Raw genomic sequence first — 25,483 nt, forward strand, 5'->3', positions numbered from 1 at the left:
GATGAATTTACTGGTTTTCGATGAAAAGCAATGTAGTTACCCTTAATTTGCTGGTTTTGTATTAAAATTCAGCATATGGTGACTCTTTCAATCTCTCCGTAACCTCATTCTCTGTATGAAACGCAGAGACAGACAGAGAAAGAGAGAGAGAGAGAGAGAGAGAGAGACCTCTCTCTGTATGCTTGCTTGGCATGGAGCTGCGTTGGAATTCTGTAGGGAAGCGTGAGGAAAAGGCTGGGAGAGGAAGTAGCGCTGCTGGGTTTTTTTTCCAACGTAGAGAGTCCCCCTGCGCTAGCTCCTACCTGGCATCTCCTTCGCCTACTGGGCACATGAAGGCACGCGTAGGCTGCTGCCCTTTTCTTTCCACGCGTCACCCCAAAGGTTACGACAGAATCTCTCAGCGCCATAATTTTTTTTGTGCACCTCTTCTCTCTCTTCGTTATATTTTATTAGGTGACTTTTATTAAGTGGGTCTTTTATTTTAAAGTATGGCCAGGACTTTCTCAGTTTTTTAAGCTATGGTCTAAAACCTCAGTTATTAAAATAACTCACTTACAGAGACTTCCAAGTTTGCAGAGAAACTCATTTTTGAGCTCTCTACTTCTTTCTGTTGCTCCTCCCTCTCACCTGCTCGCGCTCCCGCGCTCTCGCCATCACATGCTCGCCTTCAGGCGCTCACGCCGACGCGTGGAGCTCCTCGAACTTCACTTTTTCGCGACCAAAAAGCACAGAAAAGGCCCGGTTTCGCGTGAATTTTCCAGTTTTTCACGCACTTCGCCATGGATTCCTCCAGCTCAGATGTGCAACGTGATGACGCGCCAGGTAACATTCAAATTCCATTCACGCATGCTCTCTACACATGGATTACAAGCACTTTCCAGAGCTTCGACCAGCGTGTTACCGCTCTAGAAAACGCGAATGTTCAGACGAAGCTTCGCTTAGCCTCTCTCAAAGGGGTCGTACAGGGGCTCAGTTCCCGACTTTATACTCTCGAAAATATGGCCTAGTCGACGACTGCGCGTGTTTCCGAGGGCGAAACCCATCTCCAGCAATTGCGGACGCAGATTGCTACTTTTGGGCGCTCACAGGGTGATTTGACTGCCACAATTCCGTATAAAACTACAAATTTCTCAGGCGAAGAGAAGGAGTGTACGGAATTGGCCGTAAATAATTGGCTGCACCAATGGACCACATACTTTGATCTCCATGGGGAGCATGAGGAACGGACGATTCAGACGATTCCTCTCTATCTGCGCAGTAAGGCGCTTACCTGGTCGCGTGATATGACAGAGAAGCCTACGACGTGGACTGACTTTTGCGTGAAATTTAAGAGGGATTTCACCAAAATGGACCCTTTGAAAGCGTATGCCAAACTGCAGAGTCTTTCGATGAAAACTCTGTCTTTTGATAAATGTACGATAGCTTTCAAAGAGGCACTCACCTTCTGCAAGGTGGATTCTACGCACGCTGTGCACATGTACTTGCTGGGGTTACATGAAGATTACCGTTGGGTCTTGATCAAGGACAAAGCCCGGACTGATATCGAGGATGCAGTGGCCAAGGCCAGGACATTTCATTTGATAAATGGAGCGAATTATGAGAAGAAAAGAACTGCAGACTATCAATCCGGTGAGGGTGCTTCGAGGAAGCGACCCCCATTTCAGCATAAGTCCAAATCACCGCCGAGATCTTCTCAGGAGAAGAAGAAAGCCAAGAATGCTTCAGTTGCTGATGAAGTGAAGAAGGGGGCTTGCTTCGGATGTGGTCAGACGGGTCGCCAAATCAAGGATTGCACTAAAAAGAAGAAGACGCAGAAACCGCAAGGCCGTCCTTTCGTTCAGATTCACGAGATCTCAGGTAACTTTGATGTTGTTCAAGTTGAAATCCATCATTTAGCGCACAGTTTATCCACAAATTGTACTTTTAGCACCAAAGTGTTTGGTAAGCACGATCTTTTCCGTTTCCCCGGGAAGATCAATGGTCACGACGTGACCGTACTCCTTGATAATCGAAGCTCACACAATTTTGTGGATGCCAAATTGGTGCAGAAACTGAACCTGCGGACGAAGGACAGTGACCATGAGTATCGCATGAAAATGGCTCATGGCGTGGATACGGATGTATGCAATCGGATGGTTCCAGACTTGTCGATCGAGCTGGCTGATTACAAAGAGAACCTGGATTTCCACATCATGCGCCTAGACAGAGCAGGTGTTATTTTAGGAATTCCATGGTTTTATGATAAACAAGACTCATTGTATATAAACTATGTACATCACTCTCTTGTTTTTGTTAAGCAAAACATGCCTAATGTATCTGTGTCTCTTTATAATCAGAAGTCTGTAAATAATGGTTTTGCAATACCAGTTGTTACTGCTTTGGAAATGTATAAAGAAATAAAGTCTTCTGATGTTGACTTTTATCAATGTGTACTATCTGCTTGGTTTGATTCATTAGTGCTTGGTACCTCTGTCACTGAATTTCGTAATGATATTTCATGTTCTTCTGTTGCACTTGGGGTTTCCGACGAATCCAACTTTATCCGAGAAATCATGACTGATTTCAAGGATGTTTTTCCTGATGATCTACCTCCTGGCTTGCCGCCTTCGAGAGGAGTAGATCATGGCATTGAGTTGGTGGCTGGTAGTCAGCCCTTCTCAAAGCAACCCTATCAGTTTAGTAAAACCGAGGAGGACGAGATTCAACAACAGTTGAAGAATTATCTAGACAGGGGTTTTGTTCGGCCTAACAAATCCCGGTGGGGAGCGCCAGTGCTACTTTCTCGAAAGAAGGATAACACTATGCGCTTCTGCGTGGATTACAAGGGGTTGAATAAACTCACTGTCAAGAACAAGTATCCGCTCCCGCGCATGGACGATCTGATAGATCGGCTCCATGGAGCGTTGTATTTTACAAAGATAGACCTGCGATGAGGCTATCATCAGATACGCATGAAACTAGAAGATATTCCTAAGACAGGCTTCCATACGCTTTATGGTCACTACGAGTTTTTGGTCGTGTCTTTTGGTTTGACAAATGCTCCAGCTTTGTTCCAGCAGATGATGAATGATCTGCTGAGACCATTTTTAGGCAACTTCGTTGTTGTATTTCTCGATGATATCCTGATCTACAACCGAAGTTTGTCTGAGCACTTAGTGCATATACGCACTGTTCTCAAAGTACTGACAACTGAGAAGCTTTATGCTAAGGCTTCTAAGTGTGAATTCTTTAAGAAAGAGCTTCTGTACTTGGGTCACATCATTACTCGCGATGGGATTCGCGTTGACCCTGAAAAATTGGGTAAAGTGCGAAATTGGCCCATTCTGAACAATGTGCGCCAAGTAAAGTCCTTTTTAGGCTTTACTGGATTCTTTCGCAAGTTTATCAAGGATTACTCTAAAGTTGCTGCTCCGCTTACGCAACTTTTAATAGGAGGGGTGAGAGGGCCGAAGACTTCAGGTCCTCATCATAAAGGTAATCCCCCTGTTGTTTGGAATGAGCGTCTCGACCAGAGCTTTCGAACACTAAAGCACTTGGTGACTACTGCGCCAATATTGCACATTGTCGATCCTAGCAAACCATTTGTGGTTGAAACGGATGCTAGTGATTATGCTATTGGTGCGGCAATATATCAGGATGGACGTCCTGTTGCGTTCGAAAGTAAGAAGCTTTCTGACGCTGAGATGCGTTATCCAACGTATGAGAAGGAGATTTACGCCGTAGTCCACGCCCTGAGGAAATGACGGCACTACTTGTATGGCTCTACGTTTGTTGCATGGACAGATCATCACTCCTTGTGCTATATCTGTGATCAGGGTGATCTCAGAGACCAAAAGGCTAGATGGGTTGAGCTTATGCAAGAGTTTGACTTTGAGATCCGTTATAGAAAAGGATCCAGCAATCGAGTTGCCGATGCGCTCAGCAGGATTCCTGAGGTCAATGCCTTGTCTATGGCTGAAATCTCGACGGATTTCTATCTCTCTCTCCGAGGGCTATGTCGTTCCGATGGCCATTTTGGCAAGATATGGAACGAGGTCGAAGCAGGGCATGACTCGCATACAGGCTTGGGTGGTCAGGAGACCCAAGTGAGTCGTGTTGGAGAGACGAGACAGCGACAATATTCCATTAGAGGTGGACTATTGTTTAGAAATGGTAAAGTCTGCTTGCCGGAAATCGATGAGATCCGACAAAGGATTTTGTGCGAATGCCACGATGTTCGTAGCGCTGGGCACCGAGGCATCCAGAGAACTTTGGCTTTGGTCAAGCGATATTTCTATTGGCCAAGAATGCGCTCTTACATAGAGAGCTATGTGAAGAGATGCGCTCAATGTCAGGTCAATAAGGCAAAGCGCCTTAGGAAAGCTGGCTTGCTACACCCATTGGAAATTCCAGATACGAAGTGGCAGAGTATTTCCATGGAGTTCATCGTTGGTTTGCCTAATACTAGTCGGGGCAATGACGCTATTTGGGTTGTGGTCGATAGACTCACAAAAATGGCGAAGTTTATACCGACGAAGTCGACAGTAAAAAGCCATGAGTTGGCGGTTTTATTTGTCGATCAGCTTTATAAGCTGTATGGTCTCCCAGAAGATATCGTCAGTGATTGTGATACTAGGTTCACTGGCCGATTTTGGCGAGATGTGTTTGCTGATCTTCAGACGAAGTTGAGTATGTCGTCTTCTGACCATCCTGAGTCCGACAGACAAACTGAGAGGATGAATCAGGCGTTAGAGGACATGTTGAGAGCCTATGTCTCTCATAGGCGATCTGATTGGGAATGGTATCTTCCACAGTTAGAGTTTGCCTATAATAGTAGCAAGCATTCTGCTACTGGATTTAGCCCGTTCATGCTGATGTATGGATTTGAGCCTAAATCCCCAATTGCTATTGGCTTAGAGAAAGTCAAGGAACGCCAAGCTCGTGATTTCCTGTATGACATGCAGGAAATGCTCGAATTGGCCAAGGGTAGCATAAGAACGGCTCGTGATCGAGTCACTACTTATGCTAATCAAAAGAGGTCTCCAAGGACTCTAGATGTGGGACAATGGGTTTATCTGAAGATACCCAAGGATTCCAAGACTATGCGAAAATGAAAGTGAAATTGGGCAAAGCTGATGTTGTTGTACCTATCGAGGAAAATGTATGGCAAGATATGCAAACTGAGTATATTCCTCGAGAACCAGAAGCAGTTTTGGATCATCGTACCCGTCATTCTCGCGAAAAGGCTTATGATGAGTACTTAATTAAATGGAAGGGTCAATCTGAAAGGTTTGCTACTTGGGAACCTGTTAGAGCTTTGAAGGCTCAGTATCCCCACTTCATTGATGAGGACATCAATGGTTCTTAAGGGGGGAAGTATGTTATGTCCCGCTCACAGGAGAGGGGATCTAGCCTAGGTGCCGTCGGGATGGGTGTCCAGTGTCCGAGCGGACATAGTGTGAACACGGCCAGTGTGGCCGGCCATTATTATAAAAGGGAGGCCAAGGCCTCATTTGCAGTTATCGACCCCACTGGCAGAGTGCCAGTGGCTAGCCCGCGAGGCTAGGAGTGCGCGAGGTCACCTCGAGGAGGTGAGGCCAGGTGGTATTGGACGCTCGGTCTTACAGATGCACGCCTACGTCCTCGGATGGTGGCTATGGTCGGGTGGTTCGTCCGACGCGCATCTGTAGGCGGTCCGTGTGGCCGGGAGATCCTATCTCCTCGTTCGTTTCACTGACCAAAAGTAGTAGGTACTCCCTCCTCAAACCAGGAAAGAATACGGAGATGAAAGGTCTACCTCCTCTACCAGACCATCTAAAGCTTGGTCAAAACCATGTCTCTACTGTCGAAAGTGGGCTCGGAATACTCGGATGCTCAAGGGGCTCATCGCGATGACCTTGGACGCCATCTCGAAAGTCTCAAACTCTATCTGATAGTAGCCGCGTCCGAGGAACTGAACATCCAAGATCTTGCCCACCTTTCCGAGAAGGCGGGCCTAGAGAAGATCACGCAGCTCTCCTCTGTTGGGTTTGGTGCCGAGAATCTTGCAGATGACGGAGGTCGCCTGGAGGCGCTCTGCTGCGAGGCTTGCTTGCTCTGTCGGTGAAAGAGCAAGTCAGATGGTGGGCTCTGCAGGGTCGAGCGAGGGGGCTTCTGAGGAGTCCCTCTTGGGCGGAGCATGAGCCTCCATCCGTGTCTGCTGCTGTGTAGAGAAATGGGGGGTGTGAAGACTAACACCTCGGAACTCGACGAGTAGGTCCCAGCGAGAACTCCACTGCAGGGCTGAACAAGTGAGGCCTTCGGGGGGGGGGGGGGGCTAGGGGTGCGCAAAGGGGAGGTTGGTGGCGATGGAGGGCTGCGGCAGGCGGGCTGAGTAGGCTGAGGGGAGGCGGGCAGTGGTGGAGGCGGAGGCGGGCTGGGGCAGCGGGATGGGGGGGGAGGTGGCCTGGCACGGGAGGGCAAAGGGCGGGGGGGGGACTGGCACGTGAGTGCGCACTGCAGGACAGGGGCGGCACGAAGCTACACGGGGGGGGGGGGTTAGTGATGGCGAGGGGGGCAGCGCACAGCAACAGCGAGCGTTTTCTTCATAGCCATGGGCATAAGTCCTTCACTCATTGACTTCTTCTTCTTGTACTTGTTCATCTTGGACTCAGTTCAAGTTGGAATTATCACCCCTCGACATTCTTGATGCGAACTTGGGCATGTGATGAGGCTAGGACGGGTTGGATAAAGAGATATCTCCAAATCAGCCACAACAGCTCCGAACAAGCCCCAAGAGGGTGAAAAACAGCAGCAACCAGCAATACACCTCTTTTCATTGCAAAAAATCAGTGCCACAAACTCGCACAGATCACCGATTCAACTCAAGAGCACCCCTTGGCTTTGATACCATGTCAAAGGTGTAGCAGAAAAGGTGAATCCAATGATGATCAAGTCCGTTACCACGGCCAAACCTCCTCTCAAGAACAGGCAACCACCAGATCCGGATCTACCACAACAGATCTTCTCTGTATCGTCCTTTGTGCAACAACCACCCCCCATATGGGCCTTGCGTAGCAACACCTACTAGCAAGAGAGAGAGAGAGAGAGAGAGAGAGAGAGAGAGAGAGAGAGAGATTGTGCAGTGCTAGAAAATGCTAGAGAGAGGAGAGAAAAATGCTACACAAATCTGTAAGCCCATAACGTTGGCAATCTGCAAGCCACTCAATCGATGGATAATACAAGGGGGTGGGGGTCCGTATATAGGGACCTTGCCAGTTTTCCCAACTCACCTCCCAATACCCGCAACGTGGATAAATGAGGGTGCCCAATAAATGTGCGACATCATCAACTCAATTGATAATAAACTGGCGAAGGGACCAGATTTGGTCGTCGACAAGACATAATGAGAAATATCGTAGATAACTAGAGACTCTAACCCAAGAAACCTTAGAAATAGGGGTCTTGTCTCATGCTAGCCTATTGAGTGGGCACAACACGTGTCAAGTACCACCGAGAAGGGACGTCTGCCTCAAATACCGCCGGGCACAGCCTGAAAACAGCCTTCACTCCCTAAATTGCTCCGAGGAGATACTGGAGCCACCATCAAACAGAAGATGTGTGTGTGTGCGCGTGTGCGGGGTGGTTTATAAGGTATTAGCTAAGATGCTCGTGCACCGCATTAAGGATCATCTTTTTGCAGGACTCCATCAGGCTCAATATGGTTTCATTCCACGTCGCCAGATTATGGATAATCTGGCTAATGTTATGATTGGCATGGAGTATGCTAAGTACACTCAACAGGATGTGATGGTTATGCAAGTTGACATTGAAAAGGCCTTTGACACTGTACAGTGGGACTTCATTGCCGCCACGATGAGGTGCCTAGGGTTTGGTCCTAGATTCGCCAATGTGGTTTATTTTTTGTATGCATGTAGCACATCTTCAGGGATCTTGGAAGGTGAATTCACTAAATCTTGGCCTCTTGGTTGTTCGGTCAGGCAGGGCTGCCCCCTTAGTGCTCTGTTGTATGCTATTGCTACTCACCCGCTGTTGACTTATCTTGATCAATTGACCTCTGCTGAGCGTCTGTCTTCATGGTCTGCGGTTACCTTCGGGTCGTACATTCGTTGGCCAGGCTTATGCTGATGATTCATTGTTTATGCCCCGTAATCAGCAGGCAGATGTCAAAGTGATTATGGAAGCCTTGGAACTTTTCGGCATTGCGGCTGGGCTTAGAGTCAACTTTTCTAAATCAAAGCTTCTGCCTCTCCGTTCGTGTGATTGGCATAGTCTGTTATGGCCAGGTGAGATTGTGTCTTCAAATGTGATCACTAGGCATTTGGGTTATCCTATTGGACGGAATGTTACTCTCAGAAAGTCAATTGGGTTATGCAACGTTTGAATGTCAAATTGCATTACTGGAAGTTATCTACTTGGCCCTTGCATGTTCGTCTACGTATTGTTCAGAGTATCTTGTTGGCATATGTTCAGTTCTTTTTGCCACTGATGCATTGGCCTTGCCGATGTCTTGATTCTCTTATGTCAGACATTATGTCCCATTTGTGGCGGACTCATGCTCTAAAAAAAGACTTACGCTTGATGTCGATGGAGAAGCTTTGCACTCCTAAACGTCTTGGTGGACTTAATATCTTGGATTTGCGCAGGCATGTTCTTGCGAGGAAAGCTATGTTGTTGCCTACTCTTGTGCAACAAATTCAGCCTTGGACTCTGAAGTTTGCATTCCTCGGTCAGCATGTTGTTACTTCTGCTTTTGGCCATTGGCAACCCTCTATCCGGGAGGTGGTTTTTGGCAAGATGGAAGGGCACATTCCTGGATGTCCTCTTGCTTCCACTTTAGTATCTGCCTGGAAAGAGGTCATGATGCATTTATCGTGGAATCCTCGACAGGAAGGTGATTCGATTCGTTTGGAAAGTCTCCACTGGAACCGGGCATTCTCTCTTGCTTTGGTTGACCGCTCCCCTCGTCAGGCTTACTTTCTCTCTGGACGTGGCATTCGTGTGTGTGGTCGATGAGGCTGGATATACTTTTGAGTTTCCCTTTGTTGCTCGCCGTTTTGGATTGGGCATGCATTACCGTCAGTTTTGGAGAGAGCTTCAAAGCATGCTGCTCTACTTTTTGCCTGTTTTACCTTTGCCTGATGGTGACCGCATGTTTGATTGGGCCCTTCGGGAAACACCTTTTCGAGATATTTCTGCAGGTTGAATTTATGCTCTTCTTCTACCACAACCATGGCTTGATGGTCATTGTAATGCCCTTTGGCACATGCACAAATCTGACTTCTGGTGGAGGAGGCTCCTCTCTGCCTTGTGGAAAAGCCATTTGCCTTTGAAAGAGCATCTGTTTCTTTGGCGTTGTTTGCTTGGAGTGCTTCCCGTCAGCACTTTTCTTCGGGCGCATCATATTCGTCCTTCTTCTTGCGTTTGTTGCTCGACTGCAGAAGAGGACATTTGTCACTCGCTGTGGGATTGCTGCGTTACTAGAGACTTCCTTCGCCGTGTATCTGCCTGTATGCGGCTCCGTTTTCCTAGGGTTGTCTTTCACAAAAGGTTCTGGGCATTTGGCATTTTCTCACTGACACTGCATTGTTTTGCGGTCTTCTTTATGTGGGTCAGATACTGGGCTTATTGGACCTTGTGGAGTCAGCGTAATGCTTACATGTTCAATCGTACTCATGCAGACCCGTTCCCTCTCTTCAAGCTTTCTCTTAGGCAATCGTTACGGTTTGCTTTGGAAGTTGGTGATATCACCTCAGAGATGCATCAGCTTTCATATGGATGTTTTTAGCTACTCTCTACAGCTGAGTAGTTTTGTGCTCTTCCCCTTGTATATGACCCTTTCAATGGGTTTTCCTCGCTTTGAGGTTTCCCACTAGTAAATTAATCAAATCGATTTACAAAAAAAAAGGGTGTGTGTGTGTGTGTGTGTGTGTGTGTGTGTGTGTGTGAGAGAGAGAGAGAGAGAGAGAGAGAGAGAGAGAGCTCTTAACATTGCTTCTCCGGGCAGGACCTCACTTATGAGCACTTGTTCAATAGTTGGGGCTCATTCTTCACAAGCGAGCTACTATCTATCTTTATAAAAGCCTATATGTACACAATAACTCTCTATAATCAATAGTCAAGATCTTACCTTTTGCACACATTCTTTTCATTGGTTATGATAAGGGGCTAAACAACTTGTAGTTAACTCTGACCATCCTCATGTAGGCACACACTCTAATGGTTAATAAGAAGAACTTGATTAACAAAAGCAAAAGAAACTTAACTTTGGCAAGTCAAAAAACGGTATCTCAAGAATTTATTCATCGTACCTTGATCTCCAAAACGCCAACACGTGCCTGGGAAACAAGTAATGTTGGTGGAAGACCGATGCTTGCATGTAGAACTTCTCCATTCAAGTCTACAAATAGTGCACAAATTAGATTCATTGAATGATGGACATGCTCAACAAGATAATCTTATCAAACAAAACAACTCAAACCCATTATAGATAAAATTCAAAAAAGTCTTAACTTACAAAATAAAAGAGGGAGCTTCAAAAATTGCACATGCACGCGCGCGCGCACACCCCTTCATAAGGTCAGAAAAGTCTAAATTTACAAACTGAAAGAGGGGGCTTAAAAAACTTGCACAATCATACGATCCAAGCACATTTATCTTATTTGTTTTAAACATATATAAAGATAAAAACAAAATTATAGTTACTAATTAAGACAAAATTGGTGGGCATATAGATGAGACAAGCTTCCATAAATGAAAGTTCCACAATAACTCAAATTTAAAGACATTCACTAACAAGCACAAGAGATCAATTGCTATATTTCAAGCTTTTGCAATAACAGGAACATAAGTAGAGCAAAATCTCGATCCTACAAGCAACGAAAGGCTAAAATAAGATTCTACTACGAATTGATCGGGAATGAAGCACTGACAACACACAGTTGTGCTCTGCCTAGTGACTACTATGATATGTACATAGATCGTTGACCATGATATGTGGATGTTATGGTCGGAAATCCTTAAAATTGACTGATTGATGTACTCTTGCAAATGTGTGTTTGTTTGAGTACGTGAGGCGAAATGACTGCATCATTTTGTCTTGATTCACTGGTGAGGTGATACAAATCATGAATATGATGAGATTTAGTGCATCTAGAGATCTACTAGACATCCGCTAGGAATCCGTGGATCTAGATGTGATGGGTAAATAAGTCATAATGATCACAATTTGTGTCTAAGCTCAAGACAGGGATAATGATGTGAATGATTGTTGATTGTTCAATGTCCAGTGTTCTTTGTGCTAGTACATCATTTCAATAGTCAAATACATGTATGCATGAAGTTAGTGTCTACTGAGCTAGTTTACCATTTACTAACTGTTTTGCAGGTATATTCGAGTACAAGCCTTCATGAGCCACTATGGATATTATCGACGATTTATCTACATGTAAGCAAATTGTTGCACAACCCCTCTTCTTGTAATGGGCGGTATGCCACAAAGTGATGGCGTGGAATACTGAACCGACCAAATGGAAGAGTAACAGAGAGATATGATGACATAACATTCTGTACGGCCCGGAAAACACGCCAAGAATCACAACGGCTGATGCGGAGAAATTGCGAGCGTAAAACGTGGGGTTAACATAACAGTTGACATGCACTCACCCTTGCATGCTCAAGCCCATCCCCTTTAGTACGATCCGCACTACCGCCTCCAATCAGCCCGGCTCTCTTTCTCCAGGATGCAAGACAAGGCCTTGGGGCACCAACGCGAAGTCTCATCGACTATGCACTCTATGCCCCCAACAAGTCCACAAGTGTGAGTATCACACCCTACATGAGTGCTCAGCTTTCGATTACATTAGAGCTTGCTTTCCTCACAATTTCAGCCGTGAGCTCTCCCTACACACATTCCTCTTCCAACCACGATGTGAACTCTCAATTGCGATGGTCATTATTCCACAATTAGTGCTTTCTATATGGCCTTAATTACTTAAGGGAGGACCATTTATTTGACATGGGAGGAGCTTGTTCCCTTCATATTGGATCAGGAGGACCAATTACAGAGGTCCAGATTTGTAGAGAGCTCTAAGGCCCTGACTAGACAGTCATCCAGGAAAGCAAAGCAAAAGCAAAAGGCACAAAAGGATGATACTTTTGGATTTGATGAGAGATCCAAGGAAGTGACATATCACAAGTGCGGAGAATAGAGGCATATTCAAAGGAATTGCCCGAAGAAATCATACTCAAATTTTGATTCGAGTGAGGCTGCTATTGTTGCACCTGATCTAGCCTTTATACACCTGGTTCACCTACCTTCATCTTCACCAAGCACTCTCAAAGACTTGCGGAAGGATAGCACCATTGTTCAATTTCTTTCTTAGCACCATGCTCAAGCTCTTGCTCCTACTTCCTTGACAAAGCCTAGAGAACCTATCCAATCTTTGAAGGAGGTGTGGCAGACGAGTCAAAGGTTATACTCAGTCACGGGAAACATGCATGTTGGCTTCTAGCATTAAGAGCCGGACTTTGAAGGTGGATCAACTTGTTTTCGAAGGAGGCGCGACTGATCTCCTACTTTTCCTATAGCCTATAGCTCTTGATGACATGCCCACACTTCATGTGTACATACTACAAAGGGTGGAGCTCTAGCCTGTACGATTGACACAAGTTCCATGGACCTGGCAGACACTAATGGTGGTTGTGTGCCCATGGTTGCGTTGGTGGACAATATTGGCTATCCTGAGCTCTACGGTTTTCTGTAGAGAGGTGCAGTGCTGTGCAATGGTGGTCGGATTCCTTCTTCACTCTTCGAGGCCCCAAGTCTCTGGTCGTGTGTGTCCAGCTTCTGAGAGGGGGTGTAGAAGTTTTGGAGGTCATCTCTTGGGTTTCCCGTCTAGATCTAGTTAGAGAAAGCTCCTTTGTGACTGTGCCCGGTGTGGTGAGGCTTTTCTAGCGTCTAGGCATCATGTCAAATTTTCTTAGATTTTGCCTGATATGCCACTTGCTTGTCTTTTTGTTGGATGTGCCTATTTTAGGCTGATGACCTTTCATATTGGGGTATGGCATCGTGGTTACTCCCCTATATAGGGAGAGGGGGACGGCCCCATATTGGCAGATTGTGTGATCCTTGTATCTCTCTTGTAACAGCAAAGCTCCCTATATAGGGAGAGGGGGACGGCCCCATATTGGCAGATTGTGTGAGCCTTGTATCTCTCTTGTAACAGCAGAGCTCCCTATAGAGGGAGAGGGGATAGCCCCATATTGGCAGATTGTGTGAGCCTTCTCTCTCTCTCTCTCTCTCTCTCTCTCTCTCTCTCTCTCTCTCTCCCCCAAGGTTGTGTTCAACACCACATCACAGTGGGTCAGGAGGTCAGCACCCACATTTACATATGGCCAGGAGATTGTGGAGTACACATATGCATATACCTATCTTGGGGTAGTTTTCAGTGGACCAGAGTTTTCACTGAGGAGAGCATCAGAGACTAGACTGACAAGACCCTATGAAGCCTTGGGAGGACCGGAGAGGATGTGGTTCGCAGATTCAGTTTCAGGAACCGCGAACAAAGCTCTGGCTTTTTGACACTCTAGTGACTTCAGCTATGCTCTACGGAGTTCAGGTATGGGGACCCTCAGTAGACCATCATGGGAGATCTCGTTAGTGTTTTAGTATTTTTAGTCTTAATTCTTTGTACTTTCCATACTCAGATATGGTATCAGATTCACCAATTGTAACTTTTTGGTCTCATAGGTCATTTTGGCCTTTCGAAGACGTTAATATAACAATTCATTTCATTTCATTTCTCTCTCTCTCTCTCTCTCTCTCTCTCTCTCTCTCTCTCTCTCTCTCTCCAATAAATGTGGGGCATTGATCCTTGCATTACATAAAATCGACCATAGGTCCATATACAAGAAAATGTGAACACTGTCACAACGTGATGATGTGGCGTGCCCAACTGGAAAGAAATGGCAGAGAGGCCAAGAGAAACTGAACCCGATAAGCAGAGGAGGTTTTGAATTCTAAAGCTACAGGCGGCAGACCCAAAGGGGGTTAGGAATTAAAAACCTAACCCCTACTAACTTGAAGAACTTATTGTAAGGTGCAGCGGAAGTGAATGTTCAACTTTGCAAACGCTGATGCAGAAAGCGGTTCTATCGCCAAGGAACTGCAAAATGCTAGGCTGATTTGTTGTACCAAAAACGCTAGGGTTGATGTTGATATCTGCTGCAAAACGCTAGAGAATCTGCTGTCGCCAGGCTAATCTACAACTTGTAAAACGTTGGCTGGTCTTTGGTGGCTGAAAACGCTAGGTTCCCTTGCCGGTCTTGCTGAGAAGGTGCACTGCCAGATGCTATCTGTTGCCTCTTCTACCAAAAAGTGCTAGCGCTAGCTTTTCTTATATATTGCCTTAGTCAATTTGCCCTACCCAATTTCCCAACAAAGTCACTTATTAACAATAAGTGAAAAATGGCTAAAATAGTAAAAATAGGTTCTATGCATTGTAAAATGCTCCTGATGGGTACTGACTGTAATCTGATGATCATGTTGTGTGCAACTAGAGGACATGCAACTACTACAGTGTCTGGACATGCATGGTCAGCGAACAGACTCCCGAAGGTGCAAGAACACTTCCTAAGCTAAATGAACCCTAGACCTGAAGTAGCTTGTCCACAAGCACATAGGGTTAGATGTGCACGTTAGATGTGCACGTGACATCCCATCCTTTTTAAAGTGAGGTATTGGTACCGAACTGTATGGCGTCGAGGGAGATCGCCAACAGTGTCTGAAATCTTGTGAAGGACTCTTCGCCGGCCCACTCTGATGTGTGTGTTGGGTTAAAGGCCCTAAATGACCTCTATTGTATATTTTTATACTTTGTCCAGGTTCACATTGAACCTGGACAAATGTGAACCTGGACACATTTTTTAAAGTCACTTATAATAAAAGTGGGAAAACCCAAAAACTCACTAATTGAGTTTTCCCCAAATCGTACTCTCTCTCTCTCTCTCTCTCTCTCTCTCTCTCTCTCTCTCTCTCTCTCTCTCTCTCTCTCTCTCTCTCTCTGTGTGTGCTTCAATCTCTAGCGCTTCTTCTCTGCTGCACTGTGCCTCCTGCTTATTGTCCCAATCCTGCACTACATCGCGACGCACACCTACCGGTACCCTCTGCTTCGCGCTTTCAACTGGTATCAGAGCTCCAGGGTTTCAAAACAGCCCTGCGCAGTCTGCTAGACAGCAAGTTAAATTTGCTCTCCCGCGATCAATTTCACTTCCATCGCGAAGCTCCTTGCTTCCAGGGTCAAAGAGGTAACCAAAATTATTACAGGTCAAAACAGCAATACGCAGGTGTACCAAAGTTGTGGGATCACATGTATTGATGTATGTCGTGAGAAATTGAGTGAAAAGTTGAGTACAGTTTCTTGAAATTGCACATTTCAGCTGAAATTTCAGATTTAGACCATTTCATGTAAAGAAATTGTGGCTCTTTGTATGCAAAGTCTTGTGGTTGCTACTATTTGCTGAAATTTTCAGCCTATTGCATCTCTCTTGTATACACACTTGTGGTTGAATTAAGATTGCTTCTTCCTCTTCCGGATCTGACACTAAAAGTTTGATGGAAATCAAACAGTTCGATGGTCAAGGCTTCGATCTTTGGCAAGAACACATGCAAGGTATCCTTTTCTTAAAGGATTGTGAAGATGCATTGGAACAGAATAAGCCACCAGGTTTGTCTGACGAAGAGTGGGCCAGGTTAAATAAGAAGGCTATGGCCTACATCAAAATGGCTATCAATGATGACATTTTGACGGACATCAAGCGTTTGGACTCTGCTTATGCAATATGGTAAAAGCTAAAGTCCAATTATGAAAACACAACGCCTGTGAACCAGGTGCATTTGATGCAAAAGTTGGTGAATATGCAGCTTGATGACTCGAAGTAAGCTTCTGAGCATTTGAGTGCTTTTACAGGTGTGTTGAGTCAGTTGCAGGACAGTGGGCTTCAGCAATTCGATGATAAGCTGAAAGGTATTTTCTTGCTTATGACATTGCCAGATACTTAGGAAACCTTGGTTGTCTCCTTGAGCAATAATCCCACCCTCACGTATGACGGTGTGAGAGGGTCTATTCTCAATGAAGAGATTAGACGCAAGTCTAGTGGGGAAGGTGGCTATTCTGCCTACACTGCAAGAGGTAGAAATCAAAAGCGTCATGCGAGCAACAAGGTAAGAGCAAGACAAAGGATAAGGATGTCACTTGTTATCAATGTGGCAGAAAGGGTCACAAGAAACCCGATTGCAGGTACTTCAAGAAAGAGCAAGAAAGGAAGAAGGAAACGCAAGATAAGAAGAAGAAAGATGAGAAGAAAGGTAAAAAATCAGCAGGTGATTCCTCCAGGGATGTTGAGAATGCAAATGTATCCTCTAGTGTGGTCATTGAGGAGTTGTCAGATGTTGAGGAAATTTTGGTTGCGTCTTCATGCCCCTTAGATTTGGTGATAGCTAATGCAAAAGGCATGCTTATCTCAAAGAAAGATGTCATTGATGCATTTCTTAGTGCTAATGAAGGCCTATCTTACTCTTGGATAGTAGATTCCGGTGCCTCTTTCCATGTGACTCCATCTTTGGAGTGTTTTGCTACATATGCTATAGGCAATTATGGCAAGGTGTACCTTGGTGATAATTTTGCTGGCAATATTGAGGGAATGGGTACTAATAACTATGCGTTTGGGTCTTAATAATGGTCAAGAGCTTGTGTTGAATGATGTCAGGTTTGTACCAGGCATTAAAAAAAGTTTGCTATCTATTGGCCAGTTATATGCACGTGGCTATACTACCATCTTTGCTGAGAATTCATTAAAGTTTCTTAAGGGCTCTATGCTTGTTGCAAAAGGGTCTAAAAGAGGTACTTTGTACTATCTTCGATGCAAAGCTTTGCTTGGCAAGTTTCTTGCTGTTGCTGAAGTTGCTTTACATACGAAATTATGGCATAAGAGACTTGGCCATATGAGCCAAAAGGGTATTGATGTGCTTTCCTCTTTGAGGAGGGTTGATGTAAAAGGCAAAAACTTGGATTTTTGTAACAATTGTCTTTATAGAAAGAAAAAGTTATCTTCTTATTACTCTGGTGTCTCTCGCAAAGCTAATCCTCTTGATCTTATTCACTCCGATGTATGCACTATGCCTGTTCAGTCTTTTGGTGGTGCATTGTATTTTGTTATATTCATTGATGACCGTACTAGGAAAGGATGCGTGCACTTGTTGAGAAGTAAGAGTGAGACTTTTAATGCTTTTGAGAAGTTTCATGCTTTTGTCACTACACAAAAGAGTACTAAGCTTAAATGTCTCAGATCTGATAATGGAGGAGAGTATGTATCTACTGAATTTCAGCGTTTTTGTGACGAAAATAGGATTAAAAGGGAGTTGACAGCCCCTTATAATCCGTCTTCTAATGGTGTGGTTGAGATGTATAATCGTACTTTATGTGACAGAGTGCGTTGCATGTTGTCCACCGCTAATCTTTCCCAAGAGTTTTGGGGGGAGGCATTGAAAACTGCAGTTCATATTTGCAATCACTCTCCTAATAGTACGTTAAAAAATGACATTCCAGAGGAGGTTTGGTCTGGCAAACCTGCCTCTTATGACCATTTGAGAGTATTTGGCTGCGAAGCTTTCGTTCATGTATGCAATGACTTGAGAACAAAGCTTGATATGAAGTCCATTAAAGGAGTCTTCTTAGGTTACGGGAAAGAAGGTGAAATGGGCTATAGAGTGTGGTTACCACACTTTAGAAAGGTAATACGCAACCGAGATGTAGTGTTCAATGAGACAAAATTGCTTAAATATGCTACAAAATCTAATGCTGCCAAGAAAACAGATAGATTTTAGCCTTCCGTGCCACCCATTGATGTTGAAAAAGAGCCTCATGATGCATTACCGCAAGCTGAAATTGATAATCAGCCAGTTAACCTTGAGCCAGAAGAGGTAGGACATGATATCGATGCTCCTAATGAGGATGGACGGCCACCTAAATTGGCTGAAAATGATTTTCAGCAGTATAATAGAGTTGAAAATGAGTTGCCTTATGATGTAGAACCGTTGCCTAAGAATATAAATCATTGGGTACGCAAGTCAACTCGTTTGAGAAGGCAACCGCAGAGATTTAACCCCTCTTTGGATCATGTAATGTTGACAGATGAGAGCGAACCTCCTACATATAAAGAGGCCAAATCATGTAAGTCAAGCAGTAAGTGGGAGCTTACAATGCAAGAGGAAATGAAATCCTTGTATGCAAATGATACTGGGGATCTTGTGCCATTGCCTAAAGGGAGAAAGGCTCTTCCTAACAAATGGGTGTACAAGATTAAGATTGTAGATGAAAAACCCAAGTATAGGGCAAGATTGGTTGCAAAAGGATATGCACAGAAAGAAGGAATTGATTTTCAAGAAATTTTTTTCCCTGTTGTAAAGCTTACAACTTTACGTGTCCTTTTTGTCTCTCGTTGCGGTGCTTGATTTGGAATTGAAGCAAATGGATGTAAAGACAACATTTTTGCATGGTGACATAGAGGACATATAGATGAAACAACCTAAAGGTTTTGTAAAGACAACATTTTTGCATGGTGACATTGAAGAGGACATATACATGAAACAACCTAAAGGTTTTGTAGTTCCTACTCGCGAGGAACTTGTACGCAAACTAAAAAGGGCTCTGTATGGTTTGAGACAATCATCACGGCAGTGGTATAAGAAGTTTGATACTTTTATGCTGTCTCAAGGCTTTAAACCCAGCCATGCAGATCATTGTTTGTATACGAAAAGGGATGAAGATGGTAGTCCCATCATACTTATTCTCTATGTTGATGACATGCTGCTTGCCGGGAAACATAAGACTAGTCTTGATACTCTGAAACGTAAGCTAAATTCAGCAATTGCTATGAAGGATTTGAGTGATGCAGAGCATATTTTTAGCATGCGTATTAAAAGAGATAGAAAGCTGACATTGTTGTTTTTATCTCAAGAAAGGTACATTGCAAAAGTACTTGACAGATTTAAATGGCTGATGCTACGTCTCTTGGAGTACCTTTACCTCCATACACTAAGCTTAGCAAAGCAGATTGCCCAAAGGATGAGGTGGCATTGAAAGCAATGAAGGGAATCCCTTGTGCATCAGCTTGTGGTTCTCTTATGTATGCTATGGTTGCCACTCGTCCCCACATTGCTTATACAGTGGGAGTTGTTAGTCGATACATGTCGAATCCTGGCAAAGCGCATTCGGAAGCTTTCAAATGCATTCTGAGATATTTGAAAGGTACACAGTCAAAGTGCATTTGTTATGGCAAAAGTGACTTAAAGTTGCAGGGATATTGTGATGCAGACATGGCAGGTGACATGGATACCAGGAAATCTATCAGTGGATATGTATTTGCCATTGTTGGTGGTGCAGTCTCTTGGTGTTCTAGGTTGCAGAAAATTGTGGCATTGAGTACTACTGAGGCTGAATATATTTCAGCCACAGAAGCTTCAAAGGAAGCCAGTTGGTTGGGCAAACTTGCAAAAGAACTTGGCATGCCTGCTCATAGACCCGTGTTGGGTTGTGATAGCCAGAGTGCTGTCTACTTAGCCAAAAATGCCATGTTTCATGCGCGTACCAAACACATAGATGTGCGGTACCACTTCATAGGTCAGGTATTAGAGGATGGTCTAGCCACCTTGACTAAGATCCATACACAGGATAACCCTGCAGATGTTCTCACCAAGAGTCTTGCTAGGACTCAACATCAGCATTGCATACAGCTGGTGGGAGTTGGTTAACTTAAAGGCGTCATTTATGCCTTTAAGTGGGAGATTGTTGGCTTAAAGGCCCTCTCCACTATGCCTCCTGCTTCTTGTCCTAGTCCTACACTACATCACGACGCGCACTTACCGGTACCCTCCGCTTCGCGCTTTCAGTGTGGGTCGTGCGATACTTGAACTTCATAAAGGTCTGCAACGCTTGCTTCTCTGGGCCGCGCCGAAAGCGACACAAAGTCATCTGTGGCTACGTCAAAGCTCCAACTTCGGCTATAGTCGTGAATCTACCTTCTTCAAGAATCTCCGAGGAGGAAAATTCCTCAAACCACTTCCAACACAAAATTATGAACATACCCATTCCATGTAAAGTGACTGGAAAAATTCTAGTCATCCTAAAAGACTGTCCATGTCACGAGGAAGTGGCAACTATTAACTATGTCATGAGGACGTGGCAACTGCTAACTTTACTTGTTGGTTTCTTTCCAATGATTTTTGTTTTATTTTTTAGATCCTCTTTTTGAAGTATTCAACTCAAACCAAATGACTTAAGAAGCATAAAAGACAAATATTCAAAAAAATATCCACATCTGGCCCTCATGATGTGCTTGAATCCTATTGGATAGGCTTTAAAGGGGTCCAATGAGAATTTAGATACATAAAAGCCTATCAAAGAGGAAAACAGAGGACACATGTCCTAAATGATATAATTAAATATTACGAGAGAGAGAGAGAGAGGGGGGTGTGGGCCAAGCATGAGAGGGGGGTTTACTCTCCCACACACACACACACACACACACATTCTCTCATTGTGTGGGGTCGGACATTGTATGGCCAATGTGAGCAGTAGTTTCACACACACACAAGAAGTGGGTCGGCACTGGAATTCGTATAGTAAGAGGATGTCTAGGCTCAGTTCAAGATCGTGTAGGTCCCCCCGTCGCACTTAGCAAGTTGGTGGATACTAGGAAGTGAACTCAATAAAGGCATAAAGCCAAGGTGGGTCACCAAAGGAAAGTACCCAACAATTAGGCCACAATGCATTTTTAGATGCGGTCCCAATGGGGATAGATGGTCAGAAGACCAGTGGGAGCCCAACGGAAGCATCTCCTAAAAATTAGGGAACTGCTATTTTAGGCCATGAAATCTGTTCGCGTCATTACCTCTGGAATGACAAAGGGAACGTTTTACAACTCTGCCGCAAAGTCAACTGAGCAACTAGTCGGGAGATTTTTAGGCGGCAACCCCGAAACGGGAAATTGCTTATAAACACGTCAAGTGGCAGATTTTTGTGGACTTTCCTCATGCATGAGAAGGTAGCATTGATTTTTGTAGCTGAGAGGCCTCATTTTGCATATTGTCACACGTTAAGAGCTATGGAGTGCATGCTTTCCAATCTATGTACAGTGTGGTGCTAGGAGTGATGACCTGCACACTACACACTGCACACTACACACTGCTCTCTCTCTCTCTCTCCGCTACGTGCAGTTATGTGATGCCCCACAAGAGGGCTCTTCATTTGACTCATGTACAGCTGTGTGGTTACATGCGTTTTTGTTGAGGCAAGAGCCTCTCTGAGCAGGAACAGGAGTAGCTAACTAGTGCTCCTTAAGCAGGCACTGGTGAGAGTGATACTCACCGTACAGGTGCGATTTCAGCGCTGACTATGCGCTGTATTTTGACTGTTTTCAGCCATATGGATGCCAAAACCCTAGGGAATAGTGCCCCACTGTTAGAGGGCAGTTCGGGGACTGTTTAGGGCTGAAAACAGGGCAAAAACCAGTAAATACAGCGAGCTGAATTTACTGTTTTTGGGCAAGAATCAGAGGGTTTATGCCAGTGGAAGTGAGTTCTAGCAGGGGAATTAGTTTCAGACAAGTTTTGGGACTGTTATGCTGCCGAAATTTTGCCAAAACAAGCGGTATCTAGCTGGATACAAGCAAAGAATTCCTAGGACTCTTCTTTGTAAATACCCTCTTAAAGAATAAAGAAATACCAAAAGGGGCCAATTTTGGGGCCTATAGGTTGTCCACGTCTGCTCGGAGAATTCTAGCTTCCGAGCCGTGTGTGTGCTTAAGTGTTAATTCCCGTCGCAGGTTCCTTTTGCAAAGTACTCTCTCTCTCTCTCTCTCTCTCTCTCTCTCTCTCTCTCTCTCTCTCTCTCTCTCTGTGTGTCTAAAGTAAAGTAAAGAATTTCGGGTGAAAGCCAAAGCCTACCGCCCCACGGGCCGGTTTCAGTGCATGCAATGTAGATGAACAAAGTGACGGAGTGGCAAACCATTCACCAAAAACACGCAAACCGTGAGATCGAATCTTGACTTTCTAATCTAAATCTATCAACTGTGGCAAATCACAATGGAAATGCAGATGCTTGATGATCAATCTTTCTTGTGCTCTTTCTGAGATTGTGTCATGCCAAGGAAGAGACATGGAATGTGAATTCCTTGAATGCAAACATTTCATCTTTTCATGAGTAATCCGCATACATCCGTGCTCATTTATGAGTGAATCAAGTGCATCGTACAATACGGCATGCCTGTGGAAAGGGGTCACATAAAGACGGTGACGAAAATACAGGAAACCGTCACGAATGAAACACTCGAACAATGCGTACTGACTACTCATGCGCATACACAATACTTCCTGTGGGGGTTCCTTAGATCTTGACTCAAGAGCCAAGATCGGTTCTCGTGATTGATCGAATCTGCAATGAGGTTAGCTTTACTAGAAAAAGCATCAACTAAACCATCATCTTTGTGAACAATCACATCTTTATCCTACAAATCATCATGCTTGTGAATAATCACATCTATATCATGCAAATCATGTATGTCGTGCTTTGGAGAAGACAAGACTGAGAGAGTCTCCTTCTCCTTATTCTTTTCAAACTTCGCCTGCACATTAGAAATGAGAGATGAAGAATGAACAACTTCCTCCCCATGAATGACAATGGGAGAGTCACTTTTGGCATTGAAAGTGAAAGTATTGGCTGCCCAATCAATACGACGATTATGCTCACGAAACCATCGAATGCCTAAAAGCATATCACATCCTGAGAGAGGAGATACTACAAATTTTCTGCGGAAGGACGCTTGTTGAACAGTGAACAACACATCAAGGCACTCTCGTGTAATGAGAGAGTCCATGTCGGGAGCGAAGCCCGACACCTCAAAAGGAGATGTCTTGCTAACCTCCAAGCGGGCTCTTTCGAGAAGAGAGTCACGAATCACATCTTGCATACTGCCTGGATCAAACAATATAACAAAACGCTGACCCTTTACATGACCATAACACTTAATGAGAGACTCATCAATGGGAGGATCATGAGAAACTTGGGATACACGAGTGTTCTCATTTATGGCATTAACAGAGGATGTGGGTTCTGTAGGTTCTTTAGATTCAATCTTAAGACATGTTTTCTTTATATGACCCTGGATGTGACATTGATAACATCGACCTTCCTTGGAATAAATGCCTTGTTCTTCTGACGTGATGCATCCTCCTAAAATTCCTTGTGTTGCTTTTTCATCTGGAGTGAGCTTAGGTTTAGCCAATTGTGTTAGCTTTACCCTCAAATTCATTTTGTGAGTTCTTTTCAAAGAGACTAGATGAAGATTGGTTAGAAGAGTTACCATAAGGGTTCTGAGAAGTCTAAGTGGTACTTTGAGAAGTCTTGTTCTCCTTAGGCTTTCCCTTGTTGTGCTTCATCTCTTGGGAGAGAGCAATTGCTACCGCCTTGTTGAGATCCACGGGGTCGAAGACTTCTACATCAAACTTGATACTGGCAGCTTCGAAATGATATTGCACGCGAATCTCCGCTGATGCCTTTCCTGGCTATCTCTGGCGCACACGGAGCAGCAAAACCAAGGGATCACCGTGGTTTTGAACGCGGACAGACTCAACTCCCTTTCACTGCTCTAACCACCTGAGCACGCAGCTTTCACTGAGTCCTACATCACACTTGTAATTAGAATAGAAAACATTCAACCCCCTCCCAGCCCCTTCTCTATCTCAAGCGCTGCTGAGGGTGACCTTGCCTCCCACGTGCGCGAGTCGGCGTCTGTTGCTCGAGGCATCCACCCGTAATTCTTTTTAAAAAAACTCATTTTCCTCCATCCACGTCGCGTGCTTCCGCCCATTTCTTTTCAAGGCATCTCATGAGATTCTTACATCTTTTCTTTTTATTAAATCGTAGTCACATACTCGTCCAACCCAAAAAGGAAAGCCTCTTTGCGCTCATCATCCCATTTGCGTAATTGGGTGCCGAGCTGCAAAACATGGTTAGAAAAAGACATGACTGGCATACCATTATGCTTGAGACTGCACCAATCTTCTTTCAACCGCGCTAGGTACTCAAGAGGCATAAACCGCGCCTTGAGTTTGTCTTGGAAGTCTGCCCAATTGAAGGAAAGGGGCACGTCTTCGTCGGCTTCCTCTAGGTGCGCGGCCAACTGTGTCTCTTGCCATGCGTGGTACCAATTAATGGCATCACCGGCAAGGTACATGGCTGCCGTTAAAACCTTGCTACTCCCCATCTTCTTAGTTGTCGCAAAATAAGCATTAAATTGATGCAACCAAGAATGAATAACACTGGCATCCATCTTACCGTCATACTTACTGAATGTCAACTTCTCGGTAACAGGGTTGTTGGAGTCCGAATCTCGGCTTGCGCCACTTGATGAACCACCAACATCTTTGGCCGGCTCGGGTTTCGAGATGAGTACCTCTAGGATCAACCCTTGCATGCGTTGGTCTCTCTACACCTCACGCTCTAACTCCAAGGCCTCTCGTCTGTCTTCGGACGCCACTCGATGGGCTTCGCATGTTTGCTCACGCTCAAGCACAATAGCTGTCTTTCTTTCTTCAGCCGCCATGCACGCTTACTCATGCTCACGCTCCAAGACTACCCTTTTTTCTTCAGTGGCCGCCAAGCGCGCTTGCTCGCGCTCACGCTCCAAGTCGGCCTTTCTTACTTTGCGTTCGCGATCGAATTCTGCTTTTCTTTCTTCGCGCTCGCGATCCAAGACTGCCTTTCTTTCTTCACGCTCGCGCTCCAAGGTAGCCGTTGCGCTTCTTGTTGTAACATCATGTCCATCATCGTCTTGACCAAAGCCTCCATAGGATTTGGTGCAATCCTTGGTGTAGATGGAGAAAGGGGGAGGGTCTGAAAAACCTCTTGGTGGAGAAAATTCTTCTTCGCCACTTCCATGCTCATCACCTCCATGCGGAGTATCCATTCCGCTTCGGGTGATGACCATACACTAAAGTCTTGGGTTCTTAAGTTCACGAGGAACTTCGGTTCTTGTGGTTCTTGGGTTCTTTGGTACTTGAGGGTCTTGAGTTCTTGAGGGTCTTGAGGTTTTTCTTTAGTTTGCAATCTGTCTTAGAGAAGGATCTTCTTTTACCCGAGCTCCTCTCTTTCCTGCGGGCGCACCCCTTGGCGGCCTTGCGTTCACACCAAGGTTGTTTTTTCCCACCTCACGTCAATTGGCCGACCGCTAAGTGCATGGTCCGCTCTCAATGAGTAAAAAGAGAAACAAGGGGAGGCTGTACAAGACCTTCTTTCTTGGGTTTCCTGTCACTCTTCAAAAAAATGATTATGAATCGACACGCCCAAGTGGACTTTGGGTTACATGTGACCGCAACAAGCAAAAAAAATCTTGTGGTTCTTTCCTTGAGTGATACAGAACATTGCCAAAGCTCTGATACCAATGTAAG

The 25,483-nt window shown here is 44.9% G+C and overlaps 1 protein-coding gene across 3 annotated transcripts in view; it reads right to left on the reverse strand.

Moving 5' to 3' along the window:
* LOC147432678 (amino-terminal region of chorein) overlaps positions 1 to 25,483 on the reverse strand; it is a 130,782-nt gene that overhangs the window by 87,757 nt on the left and 17,542 nt on the right. For 2 of the 3 annotated variants that reach the window (XM_086492524.1, XM_086492525.1), the window contains exon 2: positions 10,290 to 10,378. In XM_086492524.1, the coding sequence (XP_086348650.1) occupies positions 10,290 to 10,378 (89 nt within the window). Of the gene's footprint in view, positions 1 to 10,289; positions 10,379 to 10,495; positions 10,549 to 25,483 lie in introns of all 3 variants that reach the window. The other variant, XM_086492526.1, reaches the window with a different exon arrangement.

The sequence above is a fragment of the Adiantum capillus-veneris genome, chromosome 20 (assembly GCF_014529385.1).
Source record: "Adiantum capillus-veneris isolate H3 chromosome 20, ASM1452938v2, whole genome shotgun sequence".
Lineage (NCBI taxonomy): Eukaryota > Viridiplantae > Streptophyta > Polypodiopsida > Polypodiales > Pteridaceae > Adiantum > Adiantum capillus-veneris.